The 16,276-nt window shown below is 40.0% G+C and overlaps 1 protein-coding gene across 6 annotated transcripts in view; it reads left to right on the top strand.

The window, feature by feature from the left end:
• The window catches only part of BMPER (BMP binding endothelial regulator), a 153,992-nt gene that overhangs the window by 78,959 nt on the left and 58,757 nt on the right, over positions 1–16,276 (top strand). For all 6 annotated transcript variants that reach the window (XM_075083606.1, XM_075083607.1, XM_075083605.1 and 3 more), the window contains 4 exons: positions 221–330; positions 965–1,105; positions 3,372–3,476; positions 8,939–8,984. In XM_075083606.1, coding sequence (XP_074939707.1) covers positions 221–330; positions 965–1,105; positions 3,372–3,476; positions 8,939–8,984 — 402 coding nt within the window. The remainder of the gene's footprint in view (positions 1–220; positions 331–964; positions 1,106–3,371; positions 3,477–8,938; positions 8,985–16,276) is intronic.

The raw sequence follows: 16,276 nt of genomic DNA, 5'->3' as shown, positions 1-16,276 counted from the left end.
TATATTCCCTCCCATGGTAGAATTTCTACAGATGAATATGTGCTAGAAGAACAGTGAACTGTTAAAAGCACATATTTTTTTCACACCAAAATGGAAACACATAGCAAATGACACATTGTACATGAATTTGGTCTGGTGACAATAAGCCCTACTATTTTTGTTGACAATATGGCATCTTTTCAACTACATTCTGTTTCTATTACTGTTTATTTATATTCAGGACAGAGGAAAGTGTTTGACCTCCCATTTGGAAGCTGCCTTTTCCACAGTAATGTATATGATAATGGGTCCTCATTTATTTATGACAACTGCACAACGTGTACATGCAAGGTGAGTCCACAGTGCTTTGGTATTGTGTGCTGCTGGTTGTTTGGCTTAGCAGTAATTTGTAGGGCTGTAGAACTGTAAGCCCTGATACTGTTGTTCTTTGGCACCTTGTGTGGTCCCCAAGAACCTGATCTGAAGAGCACTTGCACTTGTGCTAGGAAAGTTTAGAAAGTGACTGCCTCTTCTGAGACATGATGCCTGACTCGGTATGACACAAAATGAAGTTACTCAGATTATGTGATCCGCTTCAAGTTTGCATTACAGTGAAAGCAGAGTTTCTAAATGGTGAATTACCACATGTCTGCTAAAGGGCAGTGATTCTTTTTTAGTTCTTGTAACGTGACTGTGACCACTTGCACTTTTGCACCTAGGCACAAAATACGAAAGCGTCACCGAACCCGTAAGATTTTGCAAGCCAACAGAAGTACAAGCTGGGCTTTAGATTCACAGACCATGAAAGATTCCCTTAACCCACTAAATAATTTTTATTTTCTCTGAGTTGACCTATTCAAAGCAGTTGGGCTGTAGCTTGGGTGAACACAATGGGCTGAGCAAGCAGAAATGTTGTGGTAAGGATATGCAGGAGCACAAAAATCTTGGTGATGATTTAATGATTCCCTTTTGTCCTTTTACCTAGGATTCAACAGTGATATGTAAGAAGAGGTGTTTACTTGCTGGTGAATGCAATGAAAACAAAGAGCACTGCTGCAAGGAGTGTGTCTCATATATCTCTCCTGAGGAAGCAAAAGTGTGCAAGTTTGGCAATAAGATCTTCCAGGTAAAGTTTCAGGTTTGGCTCAAGAATAGATGCCATTGTGACAGATGAAACAGAATGAATTTACTGTAAATTAATACTGTGGCTTGTTTTTTAGCAGAATCCTCACCATCCTGGTTGATGATGGAACAACTCTGAGGCTTTGCAGAAGCTTTGCAAAATTTGCCATCTGCTATTTTTTTTGAGTTTGTGTAAATTCCTCTGATACACAGTAAAGTTTAGTTCTTCCTTGATGTAACATATTGTCTCCCTCTCCATACGTAGAGATTCAAGCTGCTGCTTCATACAAGTAATGCATTTTTAGTAAGAGATAGTAATACTCTGCTTTCCCAGACAAACACTGATATTCATGGAGAAGATATTCTGAGTGGTATGTAGACTTTCTCTGCTGAGCTGAAGAGTCTCTTCCATAGCTGAGCCAACAGGAGCTGTGCAAAGTTCATCTTGGCTGAAAGTTACTCATCTTGATTTACTACATTTCACGTCCTTGCTAAGGACAGCACCCCTGACATCTTATATTGGGATAGCCATGTAATAACTGTTACCTATTGCACTCTCACCCAATGTTTTCAAATCACAAGGGATTCTCTGCAGAACACTGCTTCTATTGCTGAGGCCCTGTTTGTTTTTCCAAGTGGTGCAGCTTTTTTCACACTGTGTCAGAAAAAGATTCTGTCACCCCATGGGCCATCTGTGAATTAAGAGACCCTTGAATCAGATCAAATGTTAAATCCTTTATGAATACTTAGTTTGCTCAGCCAGAATTGCTTCCCATTTATTCCATCTTTTGTGTACATAGCTGAAGTGTTTATTCTGGAAATTACACGTGAACCTACTGTACGCTGAGACTATACTCCATCTGATTGGCACTTTCACACTGGTGCTATTGTGCTTCAGGAACAAATGCCTGCTTCTTAGACACCCAACTAAAATATTCTACTTCTTGTGAAGATTTTATTATATTACTAAGTATTATATGGAGTAAGAAAAAATAACGAGACAGTACACCCATTCCTGGCCTTGTGTGCAAAAAGGTAAACCCAGTGTCACTCTGTTGAAGTTAATGGTCTAACACAGGTAGAATAGGCACAGCTAATGTGTTTTTGCGCTCCGGCGCAAAAACAGCTGTGAGACAAAAATCAGGGTAGCTGCATGCAGTCAGCTGTGATATATTCTGGTACCTTAGCAGATGCTTGGAGAGTAGTCATTAGAGGCCCACAAGAACATGTTCTGCATCAGGAACACCAGGCAATCGTAATATGGCCTGGAAACAAAAGATAGGGTAGAGTCAGCCTTTGACCAAGCATGCTGTGCGGATTAAGTTAGGCTCCTTGGCATTTCAGATTTAGTCTGTTTTTCTTTCTGGTCAGAACATCGTGTTGAGGTGGGCACATAATTGTTCACAGCTGTCTGGTTGGACTGCCTGTTCCTGTCAGGTCTATCCTCACCCTTCCTTCACAGCAGCCCTGTAAACAGAAAGCATGCACATTTTGGCTCTAAGTGGGCTAGCACAAGACTGTAACTGGGTGAGACAGAATGTTTTAGGAACCACAGTTGGCAAATGCAACTCTGCGTAAAAAAGAGCCAGGGCAGTTCCACAAGTAAGTGGGGACGAGACCATGAGGTGTATTTTGCTCTGCACCTAATACTTTGAGCCATACATAGACTGTCTTACCTGCTTTGCATTTGAGAAGTTCAGCACTGTATCTCTTCTAAACACTTTCAGATGTTTAACAGATCAAGTATCTGTGAAAGTGCTGTAAGTAATCTAAATTAGAATTCATTATTCAACTATTCCTGCCCTAAGTCAAAATGATGCTGCATCTGGGAATAAATTCACTGTATGCTGACATCTTAATCAAACACTTTCACGTGCAACAACTTAAAGACGTCACTCAACCCAATGAATCAGGTTTTTCTAATTATGTGAGCTTAAATGAAAATGTATGGTAGGTGTGATCACATCTCAGGCATATTCTGGCGAGAAAACAATGCAAATAATCAGGACGCTGATGAAAAATGCAAATGTGATTTGGTTAGCCTTTGAAAAATAAATTTCTGACCTGGAGGGCCAAAGGGAAGAAAACCCTGCTGAATTTGATATTTGTCTTTAATCCGACTGGCCATGGACAGACACCTCAAAATAATTTAGACTAAACAACGACACAATGCCAACAGGGAAAGTCATCCTTTCTTGTGCAATGATACATTGCTGAAATAGCTTCCTGTTGCCACCCCAGCTGATACTATATCATGTTCCCTCTTGCAGGATGGAGAGATGTGGTCCTCTGTGAACTGCACCATCTGTGCTTGTGTGAAAGGCAAGACAGAGTGTCGCAAGAAACAGTGCATTCCAGTCAGCAGCTGTCCTCATGTGAGTTTTTTAAAAGAACAGAACTTTCTTCTCTTTTTTTTTCTCCATCATTATCTTTTTTAGTGTATCTTGGAAGTGTGTGCATGGCAGTGGGGCATGCAGATTGGAGAGAAGGGATCCTCTGGCATATTAATTTAGACTGGCGTTCCCTAAGTGTGCTACTGCTACCCTGAATATGGATTTCCTGCCTCTCTCTTTGCTCTGAAGACTCTGTGCTCCTTTTCTCTGCCTCCCTTTAACTTTGTCTGGCCCAAGTAGCTGCACTGGAACATCTCTTTCACATATATTTAATAGCTTTATAGAGTGGTGAGATGACTACGTTAACATTTCAAGAGCATGCACGTTGTTAAGGCAAGCCACAGGGGGTTGTTGTACTTGCACTTCTCAGTGCATATGAGGCTTAATGCTTGGTTGAAAATGTAAATTAGACAAAGCAAAGCAAATTATTTTAACCAAGCCATGCTGCTTTCTCTAAGGTTGCAGTCTGAGTATTTTTTATTTGAAAGTCTGAAGTGAACTCAGAGTGGTATAATTGTAACTTTACTTAATTGCTTCAAAAATCATGATTACTTGAAACCTCAAGCTAAAGTAAGCCTTTGTTTCTTGGATTTCTGTCACTGACAAATTATTTTGTTTTAATGGCTCAAGCTTTCAGAAGAGGGAGCTCTAAATAGCACCTCATGTAGGGGCAGATCTTTGAACAGAGCTGCAGAAGAGAGAGCCAAGTCGTTAGCATTACACCTTCTCAGTGTTTCCTTCTCCATCCTGGAAGCCAGTGGGGAAAATATGAGTCACAGACACCTTGGTATAAAATTTTAAATGACAAACTCTAGTTTGTAAAATTTTATACGTGTGAACTTTTGACAGCCAGAAGCAGTGGTAGAATACAGAGCTTGTACATTGGCGCTCCCTGTTCTGCTGTGCCAGTGGGCTGCAAGAGTGATGCTTGCATCCTCAGTAGAGGGGGACATCCTTTTCCTGTCATTCTGGTACTCACTGCAGAGGGCAGTTCTCCTGCTCATAGGTGTCTCGAGAGATGTTGCATACATCTTAGGAAGTGTGAACAAATGGAGCTGCTCCTCTGAAAACCTGATGTGGCTCAGGGAATTAGGTTTGTTCAGGCCATTCACAGTATGAGCAGGAGGTGAGAGCTTGGACCCTTCAGGCCTCTTCAAATTCTTTGTTGGCCAAGAACCTGGCACACACTGCATCTCCTTTGTATTTTGCCTGTGCTGATGCATTTTAAATGTTTAAGATGCTTCTGGGATCAAATAACTAATATGACTTAATATAGGTCTCAAGTGAAATACTCTACTTCAGCAGTACCCATATATAAACTTGAGCATTGAGATGATCAGTTGAAGTGGCTTCTAAAATGAAAGTAGTGGTGGGTAAAAATTCGCCATCCACAGTCCTGCAGCAGTATAACTGACTGACTGATGAACTCATTTAGCACTGCTACACACCTGCTCCAAGGTTAATGCAAAGTCCTAAACTGCCCTAGAACTCCAAGTGGAGTCCTCAGTCATGGTCCAGTTCTTTAGGGCTGAAAAGACCAGCTTTGTTTCCCTGCAGCACCATTCCTTCCAGTATCTAACCAGTCAGCCTGGTCCCTTAAAATGGAATCTACAGCAAGCTGCATGCAAAGCCACCCTCCTCCACAGGTACACATTGCATTTCTGCTCTTCCAAGCTAAGCTGGAAGGATAAGTAGGAGAACGAATATAAACTCTAGAGGGAGATTTATTTTCCTGTTCCAAGTGGGTACCAAGTAATTTTAAAGCAAATAATGTATGCTAATGGATTTAAATAATTTACATTTCATGTGTGCTCTACTCTCTTGGATGAGATATTCTGTCACAAAAATCTATAAACATTAATTAAACACACCACATTATTCAAAATAAAGATATATTAGTGATTCTGACACTCAAAGTCTGGGTACCACGCGTAGAGTTATGCTGCTGTCTCTGCAGACTGTAGGGGTGTGAACTCCATTTCTGTTTTCCCTTCACAATATTTTTGGCAGTAAGCAGTCTCTACTGACTATTGAAGACTGCTGTGGAATAATGTGCTGTTTAGTGTCCCTTAGGGTGTCAGGCCACGTAAAGTTATCTCATTGAAACTGTGTTATGATACAGACAACTGAGAAAGGATTGAAGATTCACAAACAACTTACAATATTATTCCTTGACTTAAATGCTTTACCATGCAGTCTTAATACTCTTTGCATAACGTTGTGGGGTGTTTTTTTTGTGACAGAATATTATTTAATTTATCATCATGGATTTTGGCCAATTATTTCTTGAAAGGATGTGTTTCAAAGTGGTAATCCTGCTGAAATTTCCAATACTGTGCAATCATTTGTATTATTCACTGTGTTGGTGGCAGGCTGACATATTTTCGAAGACTGTTTCTGCCATTTGTTTTTCTTCATAGGGCTAGGCACATTTTTCTGTTTCTTTTATTCTATTCTTTTTGGAGCATTTAATCCTGTATCAGTAATTACAGGAAGTATCTTTCTTAGCTGCTTTTCATCTGCAGCAGAGGCAATAACGTCTCACAAATTCAATAATTCCTGTTGCATTTATAGTAAAATCAGTCCTCCTTGGCCTTCTAGTGAGCCCTGTGGCTTGTGGTTTCTGTTTCTTACTTTCTGACCACTGACTCCACATAGTCTCCCTCTCTCAGTTACCTGGAGTGTCAGCCTGCAAGGTGTGGTACACATTGGCCCCCATCCAGCAAAGCTATTAAGCATGTGCCCAGTCCTGCTGAAGTTAGTAGGCCCTTCATGTGTGCTTGAACACACGCTTAAATACTTCATAGAAAGGGAGTAGTCTCAACGCTTGGCAAAACTGAGTTTCAGAGATCCTTTAGACCTTTTCTTACCTAATTTGCTATTCGCTTGCCCTAGCGCTGCTCCAACCTCTTTCTTGCCTTGCACCATCTTCTTTCCATTACCCATCCTTACTGTTCTCTGCCTTGCCTTCTCTGCTTACACCTTTGCATTCCCTGTTAACAGTGTAAGCCTGTGGTAATGGTCAGTGGTCATGGACATGTCTCTTTTTGTACTTCTAGAGGAGGGCTTGGTGAATTTTACAGCATATAACCTTTTCTGAGCTCTGAGGCTGTGCAAAAGTTAATAGAATTAAATTCACAGCATGGGAAGACATTTGCAGAGTATGACTCTGTGGGTAAATTTTGAACCCATGAACTTCAAGTGAGTTGCAAATTTATTCAGAACACGTTCTCCCATCTCTAGCACAGACTGCATTTAATGTTATACACATCTGTTATTATTACAAACAAAAAGTTGCTGTTTTACTCTAGTGCCAAATGAGGCACAAAAAAACAACAGCTGTTGCTATTGCACAACCAAACAACCCTCTTCCCCCCCGCAATTAGTCTTGCCTTAAAAAAATAGAAAATAAAAACCTCAGACATAAAATTGAAAACCTCATAAAAAAAAGAAGAAAAATCCCAGAAAATAAATAGACTCAAATGTGGTCTGCTTATAAATATTCATAGGGAAAAATGGGATCACATCACTTAGCCCGCTCCTAAGGGAACCCTCAATGCTAACGAAGTCTTGCAGCACATGTTAGCAATAATGGGTTTCCTTATTCTACAAGACAAAAACAGGATCTTGGGCCAACATGGTGGCTCAAGTAACCAGCCTCAGCAGGCTGCCTAGGAGATTCCAATTTCACTTGAATTCTTGCCACTTCCAGCTCGGCTGATGATTTCAACTCTTTTATTGAAACAGAGAGGTAAAGCTGTGCAGTGGCTGTGAACAGTGCGCGCGTGTGTGTGGCATTCAGCTGCACGTCTTCCATTCACACAAATAAGAGTAGCCCAGCTCCTTATTTCTGTACAGTTTTAATGGTTCCTCCTTTAAGGGGTTTGGTCCTAGCAGGTGCTTGGTAGGTCTCCCTTTTGCAGCCTGCTCCTCAGCTATTTTCTTTGCTCTGGGGCCTGATGGTCACACAAACATCTAAGCGTTATCCACACTGCCAGTGAAAAGCTGATCCAGCCCTTTTCTCAAGTCCAGAGGAGACTCAAGTCTGTTCACATGCAGTTGCACTTTCAAAGGCAGGCTTACTGAACTTTTATGCCCTGTGGATTGTGAGCCCACGTGCACTCATCACCAAGCTCTCATTCATGCCACCTGGGTACATCAAGCACAAGATGTACCCAGAAGGACAGAGCACGCTCCACTCCAGTCTGCCAGCAGGTACTTGGAGTTGGTTATTCCCCATGCACATTGTCAAAGTTTGGAAGCACTGTAGGCAGAAAGCAAGGCAGACAGCGATAGGGCTTTCTGCCTGTGCCACTTCCCCGTTCTCTGCATAGACCTGCCACCTATTTCTTGTCTGTTTTCATGAGCTTTTCTGCACTTTTGGGCATGTTGGGTGGGCAGAATAGCACAGCTCCATTTGCTTGCTCTTCCTGGCCAGTCCTTGCTCACCTGCTTTGTGGGAAACAGGAGCAGTAGTCCCACAAAGGGGACTTTCTCTGTGTTCAACTACTGATGGAGCAAAGGGTCGGTGCTGAGGAGCAACACAGTTCCGTACGCCTCTTCCTTCCCTGTATGGGAATGTGGGCGAGCTCCAATATCACCATAAGTTCTGTTATAACTCATGCCAGTTTTTGCTTGGGAAAACACATTGTTCAGCCTGAAATTTTCCAGGCTTACCCTCTAGCTTGACAGTTAGCTTTAGGGAATTTAAGTAGAATCAGATAGAACATCTTTCATTTGATGAAGACTAAAAAGGAACATTAATGCCTCCTTCTAACCAGCCTTGTATAATACACAACCATAAATAAAATTGACCTGGGCAGAGAGGTAAATAAAGACTCAAACTTCTGTCCATATTACTATGACTAGACCAAATTGTTTGCTTTTAGATGTTGCACATCCTTGGATGCATGCCCATTTATTTCACTGGGAGATTGGTAATATGATTTTGTGAGATGTACCACAAGATTTAACCATGAAAGAAATCTGGCCAAACTAGAGCTCTACCAGTGCTTCCTTCCTTCATTTTTATAGGAAAAATGAATGATTTGGGGGGAGTGTGGGGGTGGGGGTAGAGCAGATTGCCTCTGTGTGGTGACTAAAAGGGTTCGCATGGGAGGTGGGGGAAAGGTAGTGATCTGTTAACCCAGTGACTAGTCTGCTTTAGATATCTGTGAATACATGAGTCCAAAATTCTCACATACTTTCTAGAGAGAAAAGTGGTAACAGAGAACCCTTTTAGTATTTCATTTCTTATAAGACTGCCAGGAAGCTCTTTGAATAGTTCTGTCTGTTTTTAGCACCTGATATTTGAAGCTGAAACCAGGGCATTGAGTTCAAACACAACTTGAAATATTTTCTAAGGCTTATCCAGCCTTACAACATAACACAGTCATTGCTCGAAAAACTCTTTCATTAAACCAGCCTGTCTTTCTCCCAATTAGGGTAAAATCCTGAACAGAAAAGGATGCTGTCCTATTTGCACTGAAAGTAAGTTTTTTTTATTCAAATTCTTTAAATTCTTTTTTATTCTTTCAGAGAAAATAAATATAGTAGAAGTATGTTTGCTTTTCTGCCATCTTTTCTGAGGTGACTAAAGGACAGGTGGTTATTGCTGGACACAGATTTTCTCTCCTATAAATCTGTAAATTTAAAATAAAATGCCTGGGTTATTTATTTTATTTTATTTTTTCAAAATGACACTATTTCTGTCAAATCTGAGGTTCTACATTTTGAAGGAAATAGTTGGCCTGTGAAATTTGTAGGTAATAAAATAAGGCAATTAATAGAGTTGTAACTTTTAGGGTACCTTTTATATCTGTAAATAACAGCCCAACTATGTGTGTATATAATCCAACACCTTTGCAGATGATTTGTCTGCAGGAAAAAAGATGTGCAGAAGTCTGAGCCACAGTCTTGGGTCAGCAGTGGAAAGCAAAACAGAAAGCTGTCCTTCTGTCTGTATGATGTTTAGCTTAACCATCACCTTTTTATCCCTTTACTCTTCACTTCAGGAATTATCATCTTATGGTATCACTTGTGTTCTCTCCCAGTCAGCAAAGCACTTACGCAAATACTTATCTTTAAGTTTGTCCTATTTAAGTCAACAGGGAGACCTGTCTCTGCGGAACTTAACGGGCTACAATTATGTATTTCCTTCAGGACATGTTTAAGTATTTTACCAAATAGGGAAAGATGGCTGAAATGAGGTTTTATGATTTACAAGAAGGCTTCTGAAAGAAGGAACAGGTTTTTAAGGAGAGTGTTTCCTGTTCTTTTGTCTAAAATCAAATTGGTTTTGCTGATCAACTCAATTCTGGGTGCTCTTGGATTGCACAAATTCCATATGCTAAATACCTGTTTCTTCACTCTGCAGCTCAATTATTTTGAAACCTGTAACTTGTAATAAAATAAACCTAGTTTGTAAGTCTTCAGTATCAAAATGAAATGAAATACAAGTGGCGACCTCAGAAACACTTGATATAATACTGATCAGAGGGAGAAATGAAAGAGGATTCAACGGACCAGCAGTTGATTTCATGTTAGCTTAGTTTCAGGAGAAGAAATTTGCATAGACCTCTGCTCGATCATGACATGTCATTAGTGTCATGAATTTATCAATCTCTGTCTTGCCTCTGTTCTTACGTTTCAGTCTCATTTGACTTTTCTCATGTGTTGTTTTGTAACATGAGAGGGGGAGTAAAATAACGGGGCCAGCCATTCCCTCAAAGCACTACAGACCCTCTACTGTAAGGGGTTAAAAAGAAGATAGTACAGTGACTCCTTCAGAAATGCTGCCAGAGAATGATGACCTGTGGTAATTGTCTCATGGGAGAAGGAGGCAAGAAATAGATTCCTTCAAAGTAAAAATAACTCATCTAGGAACCAGGTACATGTGAAATTAAGGGCAGACCACTGTTGCTTGTCCTACTGCCATGCAGCTTTGTAAAGAGCCTGGCTCCATCTTCCCAGTAACCTCCTCCTAGGTACTGGCAGACTGCTCTTAGGTTTCCCCAAAGATTTCAGGATAAACAACCTTACTCCTTTAGCCTCTTCGTATGGGTCCTGTCTGTATTGTACATGAGGCTGTGAGGCTTGTTCCACTGTCCTGCAGTGGCATGCTCCTCTGTTGCACATGAAACAGAGGGGTCCTTTTGGAGAGGTGTCTCGCTATGGACCCGTTTAGTATGCTTAGGAGTGATGATGCTGAGCTGATTCTAAACTTTTGTGATTAAAGCCCGTTCCCAGCTTTTATCAGGTAAGATAGTCAAAGAGCTTAAATACCCACTGCCATACAGCAGTAGCCATCAGTATTTTAGCAGTTGCCATTTGCAAGGAACTAATTCCACCTTTGCGCCAGAAGTACTGTAAATCTCATCATGACGTAACACAGGCAAAAGGCAAAATCATAAGGATTTCAGTGATGATTGCTATCTCAGATAGTAATTAGAAACTTTTTGCTAATTCAGCCAATTTCTGATAAGATGTACATGCACAGCCCTTTCCTTCACCCACACACTCATGTTGATTCGCTCTCCACATATTAACACACCAGACATTTCTGGCGTTCCAGCAGATATTAATTTTCCAAAGTAAAAACAACATAGGAGGTACAAGAACATACTGTACACAGGAGAGCTTTGAGTACAGTTTAAATGCAGCCAATTTCTATGAAGTGGGTCAAAACCAGTCACGTTGTTAAAGGATACACTTTAAACTAAAAAAAAAAATAATATCAAAGGATTATTTTTCAAAGCAGTTTGTTGCAGAGAGAAAAAGTACCTTGTCTACTAAAAGGCTGGAGACTCTCTTTTGTCTACTGTTGCCGAAGTTAACTATGGTTAGTTTTGGCATGTTGCTGTTCAAGCTACATGGCTGGTGTACAGTTATCACTAATTAAACACAGTGGTCATACCAGTGGAAAATTCAACAGTTTAGTTTATCCTGCTGTAAAAATGTAATGAAATGTACTCTTTTGGGCTTGATTTAGAAAAATCACCACTGACGTCAATTCCATAAATTAGTAATCCTATGTTAGACCAAGGTCATTTTCATATTAAAAAAAGAAAACACTAAACCTGAGTTCAAATAACATTAACAGACTGCTCTCAACTCCAGACAAAGATGGGAATTTGCAGTGGAGGTTAAATCTTTGTTCTTGACAAAGAAGAATTGATAGACCTTGCTGAAATTGCAGCACGCAGTATGAAAGCTTCCTACTGCAACAATGTAGATGTATTTTAATCATGATCAATAATCCTAACGCAGTCTTACGTAAGTCATTGTGAGTCTTTATGGATGAAGTTTTTTCAAAGTGGACTGCAGTCATCTAGGACTAGCAGTACACATGATTAGTTTTGCAGTAAAGGTGTCTTTTGGGGCAGAAAATTTCATTCATCACAAATCATTCTGCAGCTTTTTTAATTGACAAAATGACCAGCAGAGCTAAACCAAACTCAAGGGCATTTGGACCAAGCCTTAGGAGTAAAAGGTTGATACTTTCACCTGGTTCTGCATCCTTTTTATTTGATTTTATAGAAATACTGAAAAAAAATTATGTATCTTCAAAGCAAAAAGGGAAAAAAAAAAGGTGGGAAAAGGTGGGGTTATGCATTGTAGGCACCTGTGAGAGCAGGAAGTGGGACTAAAGGATGACATAGGCCCCTGCTGGTCCTGTTTCTTGTGTTATTTCCTTGCCATGAAGAAATACATCAACAAAAAGACTGCAATTGTTTATTCATACTGGAATACTGTTCATGATTTACCTCCTCAGCCGTTTCAGCCATGATGGTCTACTGTATAAATATGTATTTGGACAAATTGGAATAGCTATTTTATTTATGAAATAGACCATAAAGACTCCTGTGGAGTTTTTGACACCACACCTTGTAATGTGTATTATATCAAGCTGCACTATGCAGCAGTTATGAGGAAAGTACTCCATGGCTATGCATTTTTTAAAGAAAAGCTAATGAAATTCTATTATGCGTGTTCTGTAGCTAGTTTTCAAAAGTTAATAATGTGTTCTGTTTGATTTAGGGCTTAATTCAGCATATGGGCTAATTGCATTCAAAGTTTCATTTTATTTTTAAAAAGCTGAGATATTTTTGAATTATAGATGTGCAACCAGAGCACCCTTAACTGGTAAACTTGTATTTTTTCCTCCCTCTCCTTACTTAGAAAGTGTCCAAACCAATTTTAGTTATAATTTAAAGAATATTTTTCTTGGCCACTCTTAACTAGCTACAAGCCCAGAAGAGTGTGACCAGACATCTGGACATCTTGGACTTCAATTGACTGCTCTGATCTCCTGAAAAAATAAAACAAGCTATTCCATGAGCACCAGAGCTAACAGAGCCTGGTTTCCTATGGATTTGTGTCCCATTTCCTTTATATCCCAACAAATAATAAACCCAGCTAGAGACAATATATCCTGTGGCTGCTCTGGAGCTACAAGTGTGCTAATTGCCCAGCCAATATGCTCATGCTCTCCGGCTGGTCAGGATGTCTGTGCTGACTGTCTGTCTGGCCTCCACCAAGCAGTATATATATCTTGCCTTTCTAGAAAGGCTAAATACTGTCGGGGGGAGTGGGGGTGGGGGTGGGGGGTGGGGGGCATTGGGTAGAAGGCAGAAAGGTACTTTTTGGCAACCAGTTATTTCAATAAGTGGTTCTTACCTTTACTCAGCATACAGCTTACTAGAAAGGAGCCGTCTTTCAGACTTTTATCCCTCCGTATTGGCCAAAACAGGTCATGATTTCATAAACTTTTTTTTTCCTTATGAGGGTAAGTTAAAATTCAGGGAATGCTAAAATGTTCTTTTCCTTACTGTTGCTTTTTCAGCTCCCTTTTTGTTCAGATAAATGCATTTTAAAAATTGGTGCTCTTTGCCCACAGTTACCTTCCCTGTTGTCTTTCCTAATGAAAGTCTCTATTTCATTTGAATTGGGCACATGGTATGTAAATGTAAGGAAAGCATGCCAAGAGTTCTAGAGAATTCACTTTAGCACTTAAATACTATTATTAGCTTGCAAGTAAGCTGAGGATCCTTAGGTGGGAGCTGAGCAAACTGCATGAATCACACATGTAGTTTAAGGTTGTCAAATGTAAAAGCATGAAGTCCGTATTTAGTTGCTTAAGAACCAAATGTGAAAACTGCTGAGCTCTTGGGAGCCTAAATGCAGGATTTCCAAAAGAGGTTTAGGGGTGTTTGCAGCCAGCTCCCGATAATGTTTAATCAAAGTTGAGTGCCTAAGGTGCTTTGAAAATCACAGCTTCCTGAATGTAGCTCTGGGGCCCTCCTTTGAAAAAAATCTTTTTTTTTTCAGAGACAGAGAGGGAATGGGTATATTTGTTTCATGTGCATGTGTAGATGAGCAAAATAAGACATCAAAGATCATGAATGCCAGGTTCAAAACAAACAAGAGGCAGCGGTTCTTCAAGCACTTTGCCCAAGGATGTTGTGGGTGCTAAAAACTTTTTTGCGTTCAAGGGGAGACAAATTCACAAAAAAAGAAGAATAACAAAGGTTACTAAATAAAGAGAAACCATGTCTAGCTCAGATAGTCCTTAAGCTGAAAATAGCTGGAGGCTGGAGGGGTCTTAGGGGGAAGTACTGTGTATAATTGCCCTTTTCTAAGTCTACCCTAGACACCTGATAGAGACAAGGACTATTTGCAATAAGCTGGGAGCAACTTCATTCAGGAAAAAAAGGGAAGGAAGGATCTTCACCCATGAACCTATGCCTTGTTAGCACAAGCTAGTAAAATTCATACTCCAGTGTTTGGGAACGAGGCTTTGGTGATGCAGCAACACCTCTTCCTCCATTATGTTGCAACAGAAGAGTAAGTCACACATAATCCTAACTAGAAAACCAGTGCTTCCAATGGATTTCAAAGAAGCCTAGCAGAAACTGGTTTGTTTCAGAAGGGAAAAAAAAAAAAAACCAAAAAGGAAAAAAGGCATCAAACCATAAAACATGATGTGAGTGAAACTCTCCCGAAAGGAAATAAACAACTACCCAAAACCTAAAAATGGCAGGAACTCTTTTCATGTTCCTGTCTTTTGCAGTCTTGTTACACCCTGTATTTAAGGTTTATTTCTAGGCCAACCAGTTGTTCTTACTGGCAGTGCCTGAGTTATTGCACACGCTCTTGCAGGGTGTGGATTTTTTTAAAACCCCACAATTTTAGCAAACCTTTCAAGAATGTTTTACACAGTGATATCAGAGAATCAATTATTCAGGCTGTTTTTGGGCAGATATTCCCTCCCCCATTTCCTTGGTTATTAAAGAAAACAGGGAAATTTGGATCAGACATTAAGCTATCCAGTCCAAAATACATTCTTTTTTATTTTAACTGCACTGCATCAAGTTGACATATGACGTGACACGATGTAACATAACATAAAACAACATTACCCTGCATAACACATTAGAAATTAAAAAGAAATATTTCCTTTGGATCCCATTGGTACTATCAATTTTACTTGCACATCTCTAAATTATGTTTGTTCCTCTCATGTCTTGCCTCTTAGCCACTTGCTTAGGTGAAGAACCAGCCTCCCCTTCCTGATATGTTAGTTCATAACATGTATAACATGTCCAAATTCTTGGCCTCTAGAAACGCAGACAAAACCCAGTTCTCTCCTCTGAAATCTTCACTGATGTTTGGGCTGATATTTTTGTTGATGGTTTCCTTGTTTTCATAGAAGTTGTCATTATGTTTAAAGAAAAATTAAAGCCTGAAAAAAATGAAATAGAATCTGAGCAGGTAATAAAATGTATCTTAATAGTCATCATGCATATAATTACATGAGTACGTAAGGAAATCAGAAACATGTTAGTATGATTTAGTAACAGTAAAGTCAGATGATCTTCATATAAAATCTACAGGATTTTTTTCCCATTGGTAAAAATTATGTTGGTGATTAAAAACTATATGGTTCTTGCCAACTTATGGAGAATCAATTAATCTTTTTATGGGCTCTGGAAAACAATTATTGATATCTTCATTGGTATCAATAAGGAAAATGACACTCACAGAAGTGCAAGTTTTTAAAAGCATTCTCTTACCTAAGTGTCTTGGTTTTCAGCCTCTGCTTAAAGTCCATTGGGCCTGATTTCCAGAGGTGTTGAACAAATGTGGTTCATTTTGACTTCCAATGGAGCTGTCAACATGATGTCCATGGGAAACTGAAACTTTTGGTCCCTAGCTGACTGACATAGTAAAGAAGCATAATAATGATGCCAAGGCTAGTTACTGGCTTAGCTAAAGAAGCATGCATGTGGCAAGTTAGGAGTAAAGTACAAATGTTCCAGGCACCAGCTCTGTGATGGTACTGCACCATGTGGTGAGGGAGGCTGAGGTTAGACTTTAGGAAGGCCTTATTCACAGTAAGGGCAGCCAAGCACTGTAACAGGTTGCTGGAGGCAGCTGTGGAGTTGCTGTTACTACTGCTCTTTAAGAGCAGGTTAGATAAGTGTCTGTCAGGAATAACAAAAGTACAGGTGATTCTGCATTACAGCTGGAGAAGGAAGTGGTAATGTCTCCTGCAGTTCCCTTCAGCCCCATTTTCTGTGTCTCCATGTGGGTACCCTTCGATGCTCTTTAACTGAAGCTAGGAAAATGCCAGAAACATTATAGCTGCTTTAGCATAGCACTCTGCCTAGGCTGAAAAATCCTGCTGAGGAAGGTTTATTGCATAGTCAGAGCTGCACTGCAGTCCACTGAAGGAATTCCCTGCCTCTTTTCCGTAACATCCATGTCTCTTGCTTTTTTGT

This window comes from Phalacrocorax aristotelis, chromosome 2, assembly GCF_949628215.1.
Source record: "Phalacrocorax aristotelis chromosome 2, bGulAri2.1, whole genome shotgun sequence".
NCBI classification, from domain to species: domain Eukaryota; kingdom Metazoa; phylum Chordata; class Aves; order Suliformes; family Phalacrocoracidae; genus Phalacrocorax; species Phalacrocorax aristotelis.
This window is presented reverse-complemented; position numbering and strand designations above follow the sequence as displayed.